The sequence below is a fragment of the Conger conger genome, chromosome 19, assembly GCF_963514075.1.
Source record: "Conger conger chromosome 19, fConCon1.1, whole genome shotgun sequence".
NCBI classification, from domain to species: domain Eukaryota; kingdom Metazoa; phylum Chordata; class Actinopteri; order Anguilliformes; family Congridae; genus Conger; species Conger conger.
Window position 1 is genome coordinate 14,967,205 of NC_083778.1, and position 19,509 is coordinate 14,986,713.

A 19,509-nucleotide genomic window follows, 5' to 3' on the forward strand; every position below is an offset into this window, starting at 1 on the left:
TTTCCAGACACAAACGAGGATATTGCAGCATTTCTTTAATTATTTTTTTTTAATTAAAAAAATATTCTTTTTAAAAAGCTACAGCTTGTTTGATTATCATTTATCAATTTAAAAACAGCAACAGAATGCAAGCCTGAAAGAAAAGGGAAGAGTCACGGACGTATCCATTCCATAAACGGTTAATATTCAAACTGCTGCTTTTTGATTTCACTCACAGTTCCACGAACGTCTTACAGTTCCCACACACCCCCGGGTCCTGACGGCTTTGCGTCTCTGAGTTTCTAGTGCTCGAGGTTTTTTGCCTGATAGCTCTCACGTCCGTGGGATCCATGACCCCCCTCAGCCCTGTCCTAATCCAGCAGCTGCCCACTAAAGGGTTAAGGTGTTACTCCGCATCTTTGTAGTTGGTGAACAGGTTGTAGAGGACCCTCAGTGTCGACTTCAGCTTCAGGTTGACCACATCTGAAAGGAACAGAAATGCCAGGGCTGTGTCACATGTGCGAACACGTTATGATGCAGTGAGCTCCATAAGTCTCGGGACAAAGTCTCGCAAAACACACGTCCCATTACATTACATTACGTTACACACATTACAGGCATTTAGCAGACGCTCTTATCCAGAGACCCACACACACGCACACACGTGCACACACACAGACACACCACACACAAGCACACACACGGCCCACACACTCTACCTTCAGGCCTGGCTTTTGGCTTCCTCAGCCCTCCGTCCTGCATCAGCTCGAAGGCGAAGGAGACGTTGTGGACCTAGGGAGGAGACGCAAGCCTCACGGTCTCTCCGTGGAGAGTAAACACGTCCTCCCCACTCATTAGCATGGCCCAAAACAAACACTTCTGTTCTCTCCTGCCCCAGGTCTCTCACAGCTAATTATGACCCCCTCCACCACCCATCAAAGCAGATGTGTTGATCTAGCATAATTTCACCAATCTGCTGAACAGACTTCACATCCAAAATTACAGAGTTGTTTCAGGCACACTTGGAAGTACACTTGGGACGTGTCCATAGCAGCCTACTAATTATATCTGTGCCTACTACTGTGTCCTCAAAATATGTACCACCAACTGAACATACTGAAGACTGTTTAGTGTGTATTTTATAGTACTCAAAGTCAAAGTATGCACAAAATGTCCTCCATACGATTTTCTAACAGTACTGTCTAAATATCTTAACCGGTCCCAACCCCCTCCTAAAAAGCTTGCTTGTGCATCATCACACCTCAGCCTGTGCCTGACCATCCCTCCCCTTACCTTCTGCTCAAAGCTCTCTGGAGTCAGGAAGAAGTTGTGAAGAGGGATGAAGTAGTCCTCCAACAGGCCCATAAGAAGCACCAGGTATACACCGTCGGCAAACTGGGAGCAGGAAACAAGAGAGAAATTCAAGGCTTGGCTACTTAGCGGGGACCCATAAAGGAGAGAATTTGAGATTTGACTACTGAGCGGGGACCTGTCAAAGATGAAAATTAAGGTTTAGCTACTTAGCGGGGACCCCGTAAAGGAGACAAATCAAGGTTTGGCTACTTCGTGGGGACCTGTGAGGCTTTTGCTGTGGTTATGCACTCTGAAAAGATTCCATCTTGGAGCGGGTGTGGGAAATCTGAAATGCTTTGAATTGATGCTAATAAATGTGAATTTGTCATGTCACCGTTTATCGAGCTTGAAGTAAGAATCTGCAAGCTTACCCTTCCCCTCAGCCCATTTCGAGATGAAATTGTGAAAGTGTGTTGAACCGTTAAAACAAGTGAACAGACAGCTGTGAATATTTTCTGTATTTCGTGAAGACAACATGAATAAATAACGAAAGATAAGACGGTCTTCTCCCTCTTGGATTTGCTCTCACTGGAGTGTGAGCCATACGGAAACTGTGAATCAAAAGTACCTGAGACTCCAGCTCCGTCACCTCCAGGTTCAGCTTGTTCAGGTGTTTGTTCACAAAGGTGATGAGAGACTGTGGACAAGAAGGGACAAGTGAGTGCAGTATGCGGGTACTCCAAGGTCAGGGTTTGAAACCCTGGTGTATCATAAACTCAGTTTGTCATGCTGAAGAGAGAGGGGGGGATTTGTCAGGCTGGGGCAGCAGGTGTTGTGATTTTTCCACCAGAAGATTTTTACCTTCTTAACAACGTTGAGTTTGTCAGGGGCGTGGTCGAGCAGCGTGTCGAAAGCGTCTCTTTCTGAAACAAAACCAGAATCAGTGACACCCGCAACTTATGTCCTCACACTTGTGGCAAAATCGCATTTCAAATGAATACATTCTGAGCTGCTTGGTAGCTCATCCTGTTAAGGCACTGTTATGGTGCAAGGATGGGCCCCACTTTCTCGTATCTGTTAAGGCACTGTTCAATGCATACATGGGCAGTCGGATATCTGTTAACTGCTGGACGAGCTCCACGGACAGGTATCTGAATCTGAAGGGAGGGACTAGTGTCTCGTGGTGCAATGGCGACCCCTGCTGGTCAACCGTCCTCCCACAAGCCCCTCTTGTCGAGCTGTTCCTCAATCTCGCGTCTACGGAGAGCCCAGCCTGCAGCCTCACCACGCCGGGAAAATAAGTCCTGCCAGGGAAAGTAATGTACTCACCAAATCTTCCCATCATCATCCTGTCAAGGAACAGATGCGGGAGAGAGAGAGAAAGAGAGAGAGAGAGAGACAAATATAGCCACTTTACAGATTTAGTCCTTTAAGGTGCGAGATGACAAGCATGCGATTTGAACGTTTTTAGCTGAACTTTCTCGTGCAGACATTCAGATATCGCTCTAATCCCGAGCAGAGTGAGAACAGAGGATCAGAGGCAGAGCAGGAGTCGATCTGGTTAGCCTCAGCACTCACTCTGTGGTGGAGGTCAGCTCCTTGGTCACGCGGGACGTCTGTAGGATGCCCTCTCTTTTCTGTCAAAGGCAAAAACATCGGTTTACATAACGTTACATGGTATTTGGACGACGCTTTTATCCAGAGCGACTTGACAGTAGATTAGACTAAGCATTTGGGCTGCACTCACTCACCTTGACCACCACCACCTGTACGGACACCTGCTCAGGGAGGCGAATCGGGGCCTGGAAGTGCACCACCAACGCCACCAGCAGGAAGACGATGGCCACCAGGCTCTTAGAGTGAATGGCTGAAAAGGGGAAAGACGCACTCCCATTGGCTGAGTGTCACCGTGGCGACATTTAACGCAGGTCACCAAGAGCAGAGAAATGGCCAGTGCGGTAGTCTGTCTATTTTTGGCTTCTCCACGTTTTTACTGAGCTTGTCTATCGAATTTGAACCTATGAAATACTCTCAAAAAACACAAACCCCTCTGGGTTGGCTCAACTGCGCCAGGCAAGATTACTAGAGCGCAGGAAATACAAAACAATTAAAACAAAAAAAACTGAAAGGCTAAACTCACACGAAAACAGGAGCCATATTTATAAAGTATTTCATATATTTAATGTACAGGGAGGCATTTAATGGGACAGGGCAATGGGGACAGGGAGGCGGGACAGGGAGGTGAGGACAGTGGGGTGGGACAGGGAGGTGAGGACAGTGGGGTTCAGTGGGGTGGGACAGGGAGGTGAGGACAGTGGGGTTCAGTGGGGTGGGACAGGGTGGTGAGGACAGTGGGGTGGGACAGGGAGGTGAGGACAGTGGGGTGAGGACAGGGAGGTGAGGACAGTGGGGTGGGACAGGGAGGTGGGACAGGGAGGTGAGGACAGTGGGGTGGGACAGTGGGGTGGGACAGGGAGGTGGGACAGGGAGGTGGGACAGTGGGGTGGGACAGGGAGGTGAGGACAGTGGGGTGGGACAGGGAGGTGGGACAGGGAGGTGAGGACAGTGGGGTGGGACAGTGGGGTGGGACAGGGAGGTGGGACAGGGAGGTGGGACAGTGGGGTGGGACAGGGAGGTGAGGACAGTGGGGTGGGACAGGGAGGCGGGACAGGGCGGGGCGCTCACCCTCCACGCTCCACTCGATGGCCCAGCCGTGGGGTCTGAGCATCTCGTTCACCGCCTCCAGCACCGTCTGGAGCTTCTGCTTCTGCCCGACCTCCGACTGCGTGACCTCGGCGACGTTCAGCCTCCGCCCCGACAGCTTCTCTGGAGCGCAGCGAGCACCTCTTCAGTCCCCAGACAAATCTCAGGACTACACTACTGCTTTCTGGGGTTTCGCCGAGTATATTCCGGAAAATGTTTTTCAGGAAGTACAGTAAACACCCATCTTGGTCGCATAAATACGACCCGCAACTTCACTTCAAAATGAGGCCCCCGCAATGTGGAGTTAAGGGCCTTGCTCAAGGGCCCAACAGTTGTGCAGATGTTTTAGTGGCTACATCGGGGATTGAACCGCCAACCTTGTGGGTCGCAGGATTTCATCTTGCCCCACAATAAGCAGCATCGCAACACTACTACACTCAGAGAGCACAGATATGGGACAACAACCGCCCACGGGAAAAAGCCCCCATCCCGACCACGCACATCTGAATGGCTCACCGAACAGCTTCTGCAGCACCTGTCCGTCATACAGGTCTTCCTCCAGGTCCTTCACGATGATCCTGTCCTCCACCAGCTCCATGTTCACCCAGTCGATCAGCACCTGGGCAGGAAGATCAGCCGATGGCACGAACGCCTGCTTTTAACTTTGCATTACCGTCCGTTTTCCCATGCCGACTTCCATGTTTTCTATTGTATTTTACACGCAAACTTTAACATGCGTTTTCTTATTTGCATTTTGTGTATTTATTTATTTATTCCTCTGGTGGATTCTTTTTCCATGCCATTCTTCTATTTGGATAGTGCTTTTGACGTAGACTTTAATTACAGGAACCAAGTACACAGCGACTGTAATTATTAGGTAAGTACTCTGTCACTAAGTACCATGTGCAAGAACTGTGTGAATACGTTTTACAGCCCATTCCACAGTACTTGCATCTGAAATGAAAATCGTTAGCTATTAAGTACCTGGTATTTACCCAGCAAGCACTATGCAGTGGGCTGTGAAATACAGCGTTACCAAAAGAACTGAGTATATAATGTTGCATGATGGTTATTGTAGTTTTTGTGAAGCTGACCATCAGTAGGTCTTTGAACTTGGGGATGTCCCTGGACGTGGGGTCCAGCATGGTCCTTTCAGCGTTCTCCTCTGTAACGAGACCACCGGGGTCAGACAGGGCAGGGCAGGGCAACACACACACACACACACACACACACACACACACACACACACACAGATACATACACGCACACACACACACACACGCGCGCCCACAGACACCTACACATACACGCACGCACAGACACACACACACACACACAGATACAGATACATACACACGCACACACACACACACGCACACACACACACACACACACACACACACGCGCACGCGCGCACACACACACACATACACATACACGCACACACACATACATACACATACACGCACACACAGACACACACACACACGCACACACAGACACACACACACAAACACACACACATACATACACATACACGCACACACACACACACATACACATACACCCACACACATACATGCACATATATGCACATACACGCACACACGCACAGGTGATCTACACTCTCACAGAGGGCATATTTTTATCAATCATAGAAAATCCCCCCAATGAAACCATTCACTGCAGCTGTCCCACTTCCCCAAAGTATAGAAGAAGTCGGAAGAAGCCACTGAATTTAAACCCGGAGCTGCAGGAAATTCATAGAAGAAGGAGGAACAGAAAATGAACAGGAAGGCTGGCTGTGCGCTGGAGACCCCTGCTGGAGAGGAGGCAGTATTACCCAGCAGCGTGTCCTCTGGGAGGACCTGCATGGTGGGGGGCTGCAGGGAGGCGTTGATGGCATTCTTCCCTTCTTCCTGGAGGTCACTCACTGCAGGGGAACCAGAAATGGGGGTGGGGGCGGGGGTCATATGTGCAGGACGGATCCATCAGCGAAATCATTTTCTTATCTATTTTTATGTAATTGTTTGCAACCTAGCATAATACAATTCAATACACAACAGTACAATGCGTTAGATGACAGTTATTGAGCTGACGCTTTTATCCAAAGCCGGCTTATATTCTTCATGGCATGCAGAGGCATTTCTGACAAATTTGGCTTAAGAGGGCAAATCATTTTTCTGTTCAGGTCGAGAGGGATTTACAGCTTGTTGTAATTCTGGGATTGCAACTGTGGTTGCGACAAAAGCCAGAATAAACAGTGAGTCCCCAAGACTGAGGTTGAGGGCTACTCTGTGAGATAACCTTGTGAACTGTGAAGTCTGGAAAATTATATAATTTGAAGTGATCACAAAAAAACAAAACAAAAAATGATTTTAAAGAAATACTTTTGAAAATCTTTATTAATAATCATTTATAGTAGTCACATGTTCAGTGCAGCGATGCCTTTAAAAAGTAAACCACAGCTCACCTTGAATTTCTGCGCATAAACGTAAATTTATTTACGTAAATAAATTTAACGAATGAGTACGATTGGTAACATATTTGGTGCACTGCTGCCCCCTTGTGGTTAAAGCACAGGTCAAAGGTTTTCAACACCTTCGTATCTCAGTTCAGTCTCAATTTGTAAAGGTTTAGTTTTTAACATCAAGAGTTTTTTTTAACTCTGTACTGTAAGTGTTCAAATACATATGTGCCTCATATATGTATTTTTTTTTATCAGGGTAAACTGAAGAGCCTGAAAATGAAAGCTGAGACCAAGATGAAACGCCACTGAGGACAGAAGTCACTGTGCACTCCCTGCTGAACTACACTGAGTAAAACACAGTCACCTTTTATTTGCTTTTTTATTTATTTACTTGTTTAACCTTTTATTTACTTGTTTATTCGACAAGCCCTTCTACAAATTACACATCATTGGGGATCAAGCACATTGACAAAGACAAATACACGATACACAAAATAAGTAAGCAATACAAAAGTATAGCATTCGGTCACTACAAAGTGGTAAAACTGAGACCAAAAGTTTCCTGATACAACATATGACAGATGAGTGTTCCTGACCGACCATTTCACGGCAGTGTTCACAGAAATACACCACAGAGCGGGAGGCAACGCGCTCATCGCGTTTACGATCGGCATTTCCTGCATCGCAACGGCCCGCTGTAATCTACCCCATTTCCCCTTCTTCACGCCTGGGTTTGGTTGCCATGGCACCACTGCAGAGCCAAAGGGAGTCGGAAATATCCCTTTAACATTTCCACACAAAAAAAAACAACTAAAAAACGAAATGCTAACTTTAGGGTGAAAATTTACAGAACAATATGGAAAACACACCAAAAAAGGAATTCCAGTTTAAACAATGAACACCAGCAGGATGCCGGAATCCCTTACACATTCCAGGTTCGACAACGGAAGACGATATGTACTATCAGTTTAAACTCAGACCTGTTACCTTCACTGTTTTGTCAAACAGTGTGTGGAGAACTCTGGGAAATGAAGTCCCATGCCAGGCATAGGAATCCCCTGAAATACCTAAAATAGCAGCCTGTATGTCCACCGCACAATAAAATGCCCACTGTTCAGCTCTCAGACCTTTCCATCCCTTTCCTGAAATCGTGAACGCACAGTTATGGCTGGATTACAACACAAAACATTTCATTCTGGAGGGCAACTTTAATAAAGCGTCCTTCTAAAGCCTGTTCTGCCCCTAAAACGGGCGGGTTCTTCAGCCGGTTCCCCTCCAACTCCCCTGTCTGGCAGAGTACCTTGTTTCCGGCGCTTGGTCCCGCAGAGGAGGCCAGCCATGTCCCAGGGAGAGCGGGCTTTGAGCAGGCGAGGCTGGGGGGTTTGGGAGCTCCCGGGTGGGTGAGCTGGAGGAAGGCGTCTGGTAGGGGCAGCTGGAGGCACCAGGCGACAGCAAGCCCTGTCCTCCTGTTATTTCGGTCACAGACCCCAACCAACTAAACTTCTCCCCGTGACAGTGGGGGGGGGAGGGCACTTGGGGGTTTGGGGAGTGAGGGAGGGGTTCGTGGGCGGGGCTTGAGAAGGGGGAGTCGAGTCCAGGTGGGGTAGAGGGGGGAGGAGTTTGGAGGAGGGGGCAGGGGGTGAAGGCGTGTTTGTTTGTTGGTTTGGGGGGCGGGGGGGGGCAGTCTTGTCGTCATTTCCCACAATGAAGCACAGGGCAGCCCAGACTTTGTCTGAGGTGACTTGGTGGAGGTTTAGGGAAGGAGCTACTTCTGATTGCATTACGGTTGCTTCTGTAGGGGCACCAGGGGTGTCCTACACAGTAAAATCCCCAGTGTTAAATCAACACCAACAGTGTTAAATCCACACCGACTACTCTGGAACAGAGCAGGACCAGATGTATTCTGTGAGTGGAGATTTAACACTGGACAAATTACTGTGTACCATGGTCCTGGAGAGCCACTGGAGAGTTCCGCAGGTTTTTTGTGTTCAGTGGAAAGATCAGAAAGCAGTTGGTGCCATAGAAACCAAGTGAAAGGACTAAAGCAAGTGAAAACAGTTCACTCATGAACGGCATTGCTGACCACCAACAGACCCAGCAACAGGATAAGCCATCCCTGCAGGAAATAAAGAGCACCTTAAAGGCAAGGAATTTTTTCCCACAAAAAAATTTTAAACAAGGAGATAGTAGCTCTCATATAACATCAACTAAAACCACTGTAACTCTTTATTTTTTATTTTTTTTAAAGAATTTTTGAAAATGGTTGTGAACATGACAAAACACCCACTCTACAAGAGGTTAAAGTTCACCAGTCTCACTGAAGAGAATAAACCTGCTGATGCCATTGGCTGATTCCCAGGAAGGGGAGATATTCATAGCCCCAAAGCAGGGAGTTGATTGGCCGGCCTGTATAGCCCTGGTTATTTATGGCTGTGACTCACGGACACACAACATTCAGGCTCCAGAAGCAGTTTCACACCCTGGGCTATTTAAGGGTTGCCCTAACCGGGACACAAACATAGTTAACTGCCCTGAAAGCAGAGTAATGTGGGGGTTATGGAGGTTTGTTCATTGCCTCTTTACCCTTAAAAAAAAATGGTTGGCATTTATATAGCGCCTTTATCCAAAGCGCTGTACAATTGATGCTTCTCATTCACCCATTCATACACACACTCACACACCAACGGCGATTGGCTGCCATGCAAGGCACCGACCAGCTCGTCAGGAGCATTAGAGGGTTAGGTGTCTTGCTCAGGGACACTTCGGCACAGCCCGGGGGGCGGGGGATCGAACCGACAACCCTCCGACTGCCCGACGACTGCTCTTACTGCCTGAGCCATGTCACCCCAAAAGCAAACAAAAGCACATAATGTTTACTGCATCAGCACAATACCATAATCTGGATTTACTTTTACATTACATTATTGGCATTTGGCAGATGCCCTTATCCAGAGTGACGTACAGTTGATTAGACTAAGCAGGAGACAATCCTCCCCTGGAGCAATGCAGGGTTAAGGGCCTTGCTCAAGGGCCCAACGGCGGTGCGTATCTTATTGTGGCCACACCGGGATTTCAACCACCAACCTTGCGTGTCCCAGTCCTTTACCTTAACCACTACGCCACAGGCCACCCTACTTGACAAAGGGTGTCTGCCATGCCAATTAGGGCACACAGTAGGTTTTCTATTGTCAATTCATTGCCATTACTCTCTCAATTTTGGGACTACATACATACGTACAAACTGACTCTCACAATGTTAACAGCTTTTGGGTACTTTTTGAATTATGAGCATTTGCCCTTTAGGCCGAGAGCGGTGCCAGTATCCCATTTCACCTGCGTCCAATATCACCCATTCGAACACCCGCATAAAAAAACCTTCAACACATAGGGGTCAACCAAGCGCTCATTTCAGATATAAAAAAACGTTATTTCTGTCCAACAGATCCCAGTATGTCCGTGCCCACACTGTTTAAAAGGGCGAAGAAAAGCACGTGTTGTAGCCGACATAGCCTAATCTGACAAGTCAAGTCAAAGAGAATCATATTATATTCTCACCCCATGTTTGAAAAACTTAACCGTGAGTCGAAATGAAAAATTCCAACGCTACAGAAACGCCACAGCAGTGTCAAACTCGGTCCTGGAGCCACCTGCTGCTAATGCTGGTTGTCGTTCAATCCACTGTTACAATACCAGAATTTTAACAAACTGCAATTTCAGTTTTTTTGAATTCCGTTTAATTCATGTTTTTAGGACTATTCACTCTTTTACGATACAGTATATATAGCGCTTTGAGAGAAATACATTGTATATATTATCATTATTATTATTATTATTATTATTATTATCAGAAATACAAATATGAAGAACAAAAGTCTTCATAATGTTCACCATGTGCTATATTGCAAACTAAGCTACATAAATCACACACATACTGAGACAGACACCTAAATGTTTTGCAAAATGATGATGTGAATGATGTCTTGGTCGGTAAAAAAATGTGTACCTCTCTTTGTGTAATGCAATATAGCACAATGTGTACATGGGGCATTTCAGAACATTCCGGCTACAATAAAATACCAACTGTCAAAGACATTAATGTGCGAAAAGAAAAAAAACAAAAAAACAGAAAAGCTTACTTTCATTAAACTCCTGAAAGAAGAAGAGTATCGTGAGCGTTGTAAACAACCGAGTCTCGAATGAATGCCCTGGCGTAGGATGTGGATTATTTCACTCTAAATAGATATGTGAAATGACTTGCACTTTTGTCCAACGTTATCTTTGCGGCAAAGTGAAAAGCTAGTGTCACTTCCCTGACGGAAAGACGGGATGCGAAAAACTTTCTTTTCTTTACGGACAAGAAGAACGTATCGGAAGAGAAGGCAGCTGCAAAACTGAAGATCTGGATCATCGGAGTACTCGCGTTTTTATTGCATTTGACAATCGGCTACGGTTGTTTTGCCAGTTGCATTTATTCATGTTTGCATTGTAAACACATCCAGGCATGATAGCGGTGTAATCTACGCTAAAATATTCAGAAAGAGCTCTTAATAATAATTGTTGGTTTTTATGCATACATTAAACAGATACCAATGACAGATATTCGTGAATTTACTGATTATTAAGGTCATATATTCTCTGGTTAAATCACAATCTCTGTCCATCTATTTATCCATCTTTTACCGTCCATCCATTAGTGCCTGGGCCTGGATGACTGTAACCATTTAAACGATGCCATCTCGTGGAGAAACAGGCTAATAGTCGAGTGGAAATTCCAGTCCCAACGTTTGTTTCTGCTCGTGTGACAATGACTTGTCACATTAACCAACGGCGGGAAGCTAATTAAAAAATTATTTGATAAATCTTGTTGTTGTAAGGCAGAGCAGGTACGCGCAAACATTGGACGGGCAATGGAGTAGCCGTGCTTTTTGAAATGTGGAAATAAAATAGTTCTATTTATGTACTTAATGATGCATTTATTTATCAATGTAACTATGTCTTGATTTATTTCAATACATCTATTCATTTATTTCTGTAATTTGGCCACTGATCGGCCTGCACACACTCACGCGGTTAAACCAATACTAAAGGATTACTGCAACAAATTAATCATCACGATGCATACACAAAAGAACACAAATATAGCAGTTCAACTAAAAACTAATAAAATATAAATACAGTAAATCACCAGAAACATTAAATAAAGTGCTTAATTGTAGTAGGAAGGTTTAATGCATGGTTGCTGCAGAACTACACAAACATTCAGCCCATGGATTGCTTGACACGAATTAACCTGAAATAGTTGTACGCAATGCACCGAATTTGTGCAAACTAAAAGCAAATCGGAGAACATGGATGTGACGACGGGACAAGCATAACAAACATTCTACAAGAGACGTGTGAGAATATCCGTTAAAAAAGTAAACATTTCAATGAACAATAAAACAATTAAAAAACGCATTACCTTCGTTCCAGCAAAGTGCAAAGACATGGGACGATTAAAATGCTCATGCGCACAAGTGTCAGAATCCCCACCTCATTAACAAGCTTGTGGACAGGTCAGCCTAATAAAGTGCTCACTGCGTAGATAAATATAAGAAAATACACTCGGTGAGCAAAACCGACAAGTCTGCTACTTTTTTTCACAGATCATTCTTATGGAAAGTCAGGTGTTCTATCTCTGAGATCAATTCGTTGTACGCTGTACACAAATGCATTTTTATTTGCTGGCTAACACGGCGTTCATTCACTGTCACAGGGCTACCTAGCTACATTAAATATGGCGTGAAGAGTGGCCAGCAGCCATTGTTTGATAATCATGTTTTGAATGTGCGCGTGTTGTAAAACCTGTTCTGTTTGTTTGCTTGTACTCAATTCACTCCATATTAACCAAATTCCAAACAATTGATTTTATGAAGTCTCGGGTTTGGCTAATGCATCCGACTGCACCCATTTCTAAGCCTTATAATGGCTACATTGGCTTTCTTTGTTCCAACTGTGATCCTCATGTTGACAAAGGCGAATAACAGACTCCAAAGGCAAACAAAAGTTGAGAATCAAGACTAGACATTGAAAGCTCTCTCATGAATGCTCTACAGAAGCCACTGAATACACCTGATTAATCAAAAATACCTGCAAAGCCAACTGTCCAAACATTGGCCCCTGAAATAGGAAGACCGTGTCTAAAAAGTGTATTTATTTCAAAATGTTGATACCAAAATGTACAAAATATGTTTCATAAAAGCTGAGAATCTGCCATCTTAAGTGCTCGTGCAATTTTGATCGCAAATCTAAAATTGTGTAGTACAAATCAAGAAAAAAGAATAAAAAATGGTATGTATTTTCAGCAAACTTCGGGAGGATAGGCATGTGTGCTCCATATAGTGGAAGAGCAGACATGTTTTCAGACCAATTTACCCAAATAAAGTTGAGAAAACATACCCGTCAAAATCACTTTTAACATCTGCAACTACTGCCGGGGAGAACTGTGAAGACTCAATGAGATCTTTTATCACTCGGTTTCTTGAGAAAGTACTGATTGTGTCACTGTGTCAACGTGGGAAAACAATGTCATGAGTAAAATCTATTTTCATTCATAAATGAATTAAGTACAACAAAAAAGGTGTAGAAGAAGAATAAGTGTGGTCATTTGCATAAAGATTCCACCAGAAAAACGCTCACTCAAACGTTTAGTTTTAAACATCTCTCAGCTTTTTATTTCAGCAACCGCCATTCTTGTCATTTTCATGAGCTCTCGTGGTTGCTCAGCTTGAACTGGTCACAGCACTGGAGGAGGAGCTGACCACAACACCATCCACCACCTCTTCCACAACGGTAATCACCTTCACTTTGGTGGATGAGGTTGAGGTTGAGGTTGAGGTTGAGGAGGAGCCAGACACCTGCATAGAGCACCTGAAGAAAATAAATTCATTTTTCTTAGTGGTTATATTCATGAACAAACATTGTCAAGAATTGAAAACAAACACGTTTTGCCTGCCACACAATGCGGAGCTTCAGTTTATTTGAATGTATACTTTCAAATAATAATTTCATTTCTCCGACCATACGCTCAACTGTTCGCAACTGTCACAGTGTTCAGGTGCACAAACCCCACTGGCAATTTGGGAGAGTAAGACAGTTCTCCTGTGTTTTCACAGCATATTTTCACACCGCAGACTACAGCTAAGCTCGCATCGAGTGGAGTTTGAATAAGACGCTAGCCAGCTAGCTAGTTTGTGCTGGTTATACATATTCATTATGTTAGCTAGCAACCGTTAGGGGGGTACTGACAGCTAACGTGACATTAGCTTGCTCGACTACATCATGTTGTGCCTTAACTGAATGAATCTAAAAGGTGCAAGTTGAGGAAGGCTTTGTTTGCCGAATAAACCTGGCAAACTAAATAAACCTTTAATAAACCCTTTAATAAACCCTCAACACCTGACGATGACTGCTTTCCTTCTCAGTGGAGCCTGACCTGAAGGAGCCACACAGCGGCGCAAAACAGTGTGTTTGATTAAAATGGAGGCTTACCCATCTCCATCTAGGAGTCTTCTATACTCTGCTATCTCCATCTCTAGACGGGTCTTTATGTCCAGCAACATCTGGTACTCTTGACTCTGACGCTCCATGTCACAGCGTAGCTGCATCAACTGTTCCTCCTGGCTGGTGACCTGTTGCTGGAGGCCACACAGCTGCATGGAGTAGCGACACTGTGTGTCCCCTAATGTCTGCTCCAGGGATGCTTTCTGATGGATGCAGAGAGGAACATAGGCGAGTGGGGAAGACATTGGGTTAATATAAGAAGAGAGCCAAGAGACTCCACTGGTCAATGTCAAAGCTGCTTTTCAGGGCATCGTAATGTCTTACCATGCTTAGCTGAGACTGCAGCTCAATTTCAAGTCCTTGCAGCGTGCGCCTGAGGTCTGACATTTCAGTTTTGGAGGTCTGCACAGTCTCTATGCTGAATGCAACTTCCTGTTTTAGTGGTGCGGCCTGTTGAAAAAAAAGAATTCAAATTGGAACAGAGGGAACACAGAGACATAAGGAAGATTGGAATACAGATGACAACCAGATGTTTTAACCCCTCCAAAATTACCTTTTGTTCAAACCAACACTCCAATTCCTTTTTGCTCTTTGCTGCAGCCATTTCATATTGTTCGCGCATGTCTTCCAGGACTTTGGTGAGATCCTCTTGCGCTGGTGCGTTCACTTCAACATGGACCTGGCCGCTCATCTGGGCCCTCATGGCCAGAAGTTCCTGAGCAAACAAACACAAATTCATTAGTCAGCACACACGGTATTATGAGAAGTATAACAATGTCATGGCAAGATTACTAAGGATTACATTATGTCCTAGGGTACAAGACCATTTACTGATTTCATCAAGAATTAAAAATTATCTTATTTTTGTTGCATTTCACTGCATTTTTAAAATGACTTATTTGACATGCATGATATAAAATCATGATCCCTGCTGCAGCAAAAGGGGCAGTGTTTAACAAACGCACCTCCTCATGGTTCTTCTTGAGGAAGATTAGCTCCTCCTTCAGACCTTCAATCTGCATCTCCAGGTCAGATCTTGCCAGAGTCAACTCGTCCAGGACCCTCCTCAGTCCCGCAATATCAGCTTCCACTGACATCCGCATGGCCAGCTCATTCTCAAACCTACGTCAAAGAAAGGTTGTTATGAATTTGTTTCAAATAAATACACAATATACTTTTTTAAATACACAGACCATTTCCCACCGCATGGCCAAGGCTTACTTTTCTATGTTGTAAATATATTTTGCTTGTTAATCATTTGTGAACTCAATAACTGGCCACATACGATAATAATAAATACATTTCACTACAGGTAACTTTCATTGTGAGACTCACTTGACTCTGAAGTCATCGGCAGCCAGCTTTGCATTGTCAATGCTGAGATAGATACTTCCATTGACACTGGTGGCATCCTGGATCTGAAAAAGGTTGAAACGCTCAGGCACAAAACCACTTGGCTTTGTAACACCCCTGCAGGTCTCTTGTGTGAAATACAGTGTCAGATACAGAGGAGCAGAGAACAGAATTATTATTATTGTTCCTCAGGTGCATTTACGGTGTGCCTGAGAAAGCCTTTATAGAATTGTTCAGAGTATCGATACTCTGCTAATATTCAATCAGGTGTAGGTTATATGAGAGAGTGAATACTGCAAGGAACACTCTGTTTAACTGTTGTGCCCTGCCACTTTGTTCTTACAGTGGCTCCCCTAAATAGCCCTCCAAGGCATCCTGGTGGTACGGACAGATGAAAGGATGAGCTTCAATGACGAGTGACCATTATTTTCATGGTATGAAACAAAATGTACACACAAATTTTTTTTCTTTTTTTTTCTTTTTCTTTTTCTCCCAATTTGGGAGCCAATTATACCCTATCTAATCCAATAAGTGATAGTTAGGGGTGCACCACCTTACGACCCCGTCCCTTGGTGGCCCAGTAGGATCTGACCAAAAAGCAATTTTTAAGTAGTCTGATGCAAACATCTAAACAGCCACACCTTGTGGGAACAAACATAATTTATGGAAACTGTAACAAATAAACTTGTTACATAATAATCTCTATATTTTAGAATCTTCAGTTCTTTAATTCATATAGCATAAGGAAAATTAAGATTTACCTTTCCCTGCAGCTCCCTGATGGTGGCCTCGTACGCACTGTAGTCACGTGCAGACGGGGAGGTCTTGCTCTCTAAGAACTGGCGGATCTTCAGCTCCAGATCAGCGTTGGCCTTCTCAAGGGCGCGCACTTTCTCCAGGTAGGAAGCCAGACGGTCATTCAGGTTCTGCATGGTGGCCTTCTCGTTGGCAGAGATTGGCTGATCTCCAGCATCGCCCAGGTTGAAGCCTCCACCACCAAAGCTAAAGCCGCCACCACCAGCACTACCAAAGCCAAAGCCGCCACCACCACCACCACCACTACCAAAGCCAAAGCCGCCACCACCACTACTACCAAAGCCAAAGCCGCCACCACCACCACCACCACCACCACCTGAAGAGAAGGACATCTGGGAGCTGGACATTCGTACTGAACCTCCGGACCTCCCCGATCCATACCCCGTTCCACCAGACAAGCTCATGGCTCTTCTGCCGCCTACATTGCCGCCTCCAGAATACATGATGCTTCAGTTAAGTGGGTGCCTGGATAACGACTGACTGCTCTACCTGGAGAGAAGTGACTGGGGCGAAAGACCCAGTTTGAGTCTCTTTATACAGCTGGTTAGAGGGAGGGAGGGGAGAGAGGAATGTAAGAGAGGGGATGGATTCATAATCACACACCTCCCTAAAAGGGTATGCTTTTGGTAAGAGAAATGTACAGCCACGCCCATTAAATGCAGTGCAAAAATATGTAGCAGAAACTCCCTTCACAAAGGAGACTCAGACTCAGTCTCAAATAATCGGTGCTTAAAATATTAAATTCCCCAGAAATTATATAAAGTAAGTAAAGAAAAAAATCCCTCTTGAGAATTTTTTCACCATTTTGCTAATCAGATCAATAACCTCTAAATAATGAGCCCGGGTCCTTAACCGTTACACAACGGTGTAAGTTCATTGGCTGTCTTCACAAAAGTCACAAACATTTTACTGCGAATTGCATTGTGAATTTCAGACATTTCAGGCTTAACTGTCATAAAAGAAAAATGATTATATCCCTTTTAAACAATACTGGCGTGTCATCTCATGTTCCACTGTGTCAAGCTTGGCGATCAGGTTGTTTTTTTTGGCTGCCTTCCTGCAAGTTTTCATGTGACTGCCATTAGTAAGACGCACGTACTAAGAGTGCAAGATATCAGTATGTTCAGACAAGTTGTGGCTTTTTGTTCGCTTCTTATACAGTATGTCAAGACCTCTGTTAACTCAAAGTAAAATGTAATTTACTTTTACAAATGAAAGGGTGGCTAATGGGGATAACAGATATCACTGTACAGACTAATGACAAACAGAATTTGTGCAAAACCTCCTTTTCTAAAAAAAAAGTCAGTCCTAAAATATAAAATGCACAACAAAAAATTACTGATAAAATCTACTAAAAAGTGTTCATTACCCAATCAGCTGTACAAGTGGGAGTGTCTCCTCTTAGAATCTAGGTGTGTGCCGAGGTGAGTTTCAGAGTGAAAGGGGAGTTGGGAGACTAGCCCATAATTAAGGACAGCAGAAGGGCTCAAAGTGTTCTGACTGACTGAGGATGAATGGATCGTGTAAGAGAGTAAGGGCGGGTGTGGGTATGGTGTTGTTTGAGGTGGTCTGGAGAAGAGGTGAGGGAATGCGAGTCCAGGGAACAGGCAGTTTGTTGATGTTCGTCAGCTGGCATAGAGACACCAATATAGAAGAATCATGGTGGCTTAATATTGTTCATGTTGTATACAATATGAAATTCAAATGAGGAAATGGCGAGGAAAACAGAGAAAGCAAGACTGAGAAATGAGTTCCACTGCTCCAGCAGATGTTGGCAGTTTCATTTTGACAGTAATTACTTGGTGAGACTTGTATGGTATGTGTTTTGAGGGCTGGTCTATCGACAGCAACCTCTAGCCTCAGGGGGGAAAAAAAGAATATTATGGGCCAGCACTTGCCACAAGAATGGCTCTCAGATAGTCCTGTAGAACAGTATTGTGGCTGCTATCTGTGCTCTATAATTTGTGAACACGCTTTCACATTATACTTGTGCATATACAGTACTGTGCAAAAGTTGAATTTTGAAATATACATTTGGATGTTTACTTTTCTGGTTTCTGTTTTCCAACACACATAGACCATATCGTGGCCAATAGAATACCCATGCGTGGGTCAGAACACATTCTTATAAACCCTCCAAACTCTAAGATGTCAAAATAAAGGTCCCGTCGACATTACAGGCATTTCATACACTCAGTGAGCACTTTATTTGGTATTTATTTGACTTGTTTTGACATTTGTCTTGTGGTGTTGTAGCCTGTATCTACATAGAGGTTTGATGCATTGTGTGTTCAGAGATGCTCTTCTGCATACCACTGTTGTAATGTGTCATTATTTGTGTTACTGTCACCTTCCTGTGAGCTTTGACCAGTCCGACCTCTCTCATTAATAACACTTTTTTTTCCCGCAGAACCGCTACTCAGTGGATGTTTTCACTTTGTGTACTTGGAAACTTCTCACATCCCAACGCCTAATAACCTTCTCTCTTGACCCCATCCCTTCTCCCCTTCTACAATCCATTTAAAATGACATTCTCTCTCTTCTCTCCTCCCTAATCAACACTTCCCTTTCTTCTGCCACTATGTCCTCTTCCCTCAAGAGGGCCAGAGTCCCTCCTCTTCTCAAAAAACCTACTATTGACCCCTGTGCTACGAACAACTACCGACCTGTCTCTCTTCTTCCCTTCCTATCTAAAACTCTGGAACGTGCGGTCTGCTCCCAACTGTCAACTTATCTCCTCCAGAACAAGCTTCATGATCCCAACCAGTCTGGCTTTAAGAGTGGCCACGCCATGTCTCTTGGTTCTGTTATCTCTTCCCAGGCTTCTCTTACCACTCTTATGCTGATGACACTCACCTCTTCTTTTCTAATACGCAGGTCACCGTAAAGATCTCTGCCTGCCAGGCTGATATCTCTGTGTGGATGACTTCCCACCATCTGAAGCTTAACCTTGTTATTATTGAGCTTCTCCACATCCCTGCTAAGTCCTCTCTCCGACAATCGACCTCTCACTGATCATCAAGGACTTTGTAGTGTCCCCCTCCCATATGGCCAAGAATCTTGGGGTGACTCTTCATAACCACCTCCACTCTCGATCCATATATCCTCCACTGCCAGAACCTGCAGGTTCTTCCTCTATAATATCCGCCTTATCCATCATATCCTGACGGAGAAAGCCACCCAGCTCCTGGTCCAGGTGCTCGTCATCTCCCATCTGGATTACTGTAACTCCCTCCTGGCTGGTCTCTCAGCTTGTACCATCAAGCCCCTCCAGCTGGTCCAGAATACCGGTCCACTAGCTGCCTATTGCACCCCCAGCCCCTTTTTATATCCCTTCGGTTGCACCTGAACCA

The 19,509-nt window shown here is 44.7% G+C and overlaps 2 protein-coding genes across 4 annotated transcripts; both read right to left on the bottom strand.

Annotated features, from left to right (window-relative positions):
• Positions 1-18: 18 nt before the first annotated feature.
• Positions 19-12,856, bottom strand: parvb (parvin, beta). 3 transcript variants are annotated; one of them, XM_061229993.1, is made up of 13 exons: positions 11,907-12,856; positions 5,819-5,908; positions 5,070-5,140; positions 4,492-4,594; positions 3,958-4,098; positions 3,024-3,139; positions 2,851-2,909; positions 2,602-2,621; positions 2,134-2,195; positions 1,901-1,969; positions 1,273-1,374; positions 699-771; positions 19-462 (listed from the first exon to the last, which is right to left on the bottom strand). In XM_061229993.1, the coding sequence occupies exons 2-13, from the start codon at positions 5,847-5,849 to the stop codon at positions 386-388; spliced, it is 924 nt and encodes a 307-aa protein (XP_061085977.1). In that variant the 5' UTR covers positions 5,850-5,908; positions 11,907-12,856; the 3' UTR covers positions 19-385. The 3 variants fall into 3 exon arrangements, with proteins under 3 accessions (XP_061085977.1, XP_061085976.1, XP_061085975.1); XM_061229992.1 differs by lacking the exon at positions 11,907-12,856 and adding an exon at positions 10,582-10,622; XM_061229991.1 differs by lacking the exon at positions 11,907-12,856 and adding an exon at positions 7,746-7,956.
• A 274-nt stretch (positions 12,857-13,130) lies between these two features.
• LOC133119402 (keratin, type I cytoskeletal 13-like) lies at positions 13,131-16,671 on the bottom strand. Its single transcript, XM_061229990.1, has 7 exons — positions 16,102-16,671; positions 15,323-15,405; positions 14,953-15,109; positions 14,541-14,702; positions 14,312-14,437; positions 13,976-14,190; positions 13,131-13,354 (listed from the first exon to the last, which is right to left on the bottom strand). Exons 1-7 carry the CDS (start codon positions 16,597-16,599, stop codon positions 13,207-13,209), a joined length of 1,389 nt encoding a protein of 462 aa, XP_061085974.1. The 5' UTR covers positions 16,600-16,671; the 3' UTR covers positions 13,131-13,206.
• Between the last annotated feature and the right edge of the window lie 2,838 nt (positions 16,672-19,509).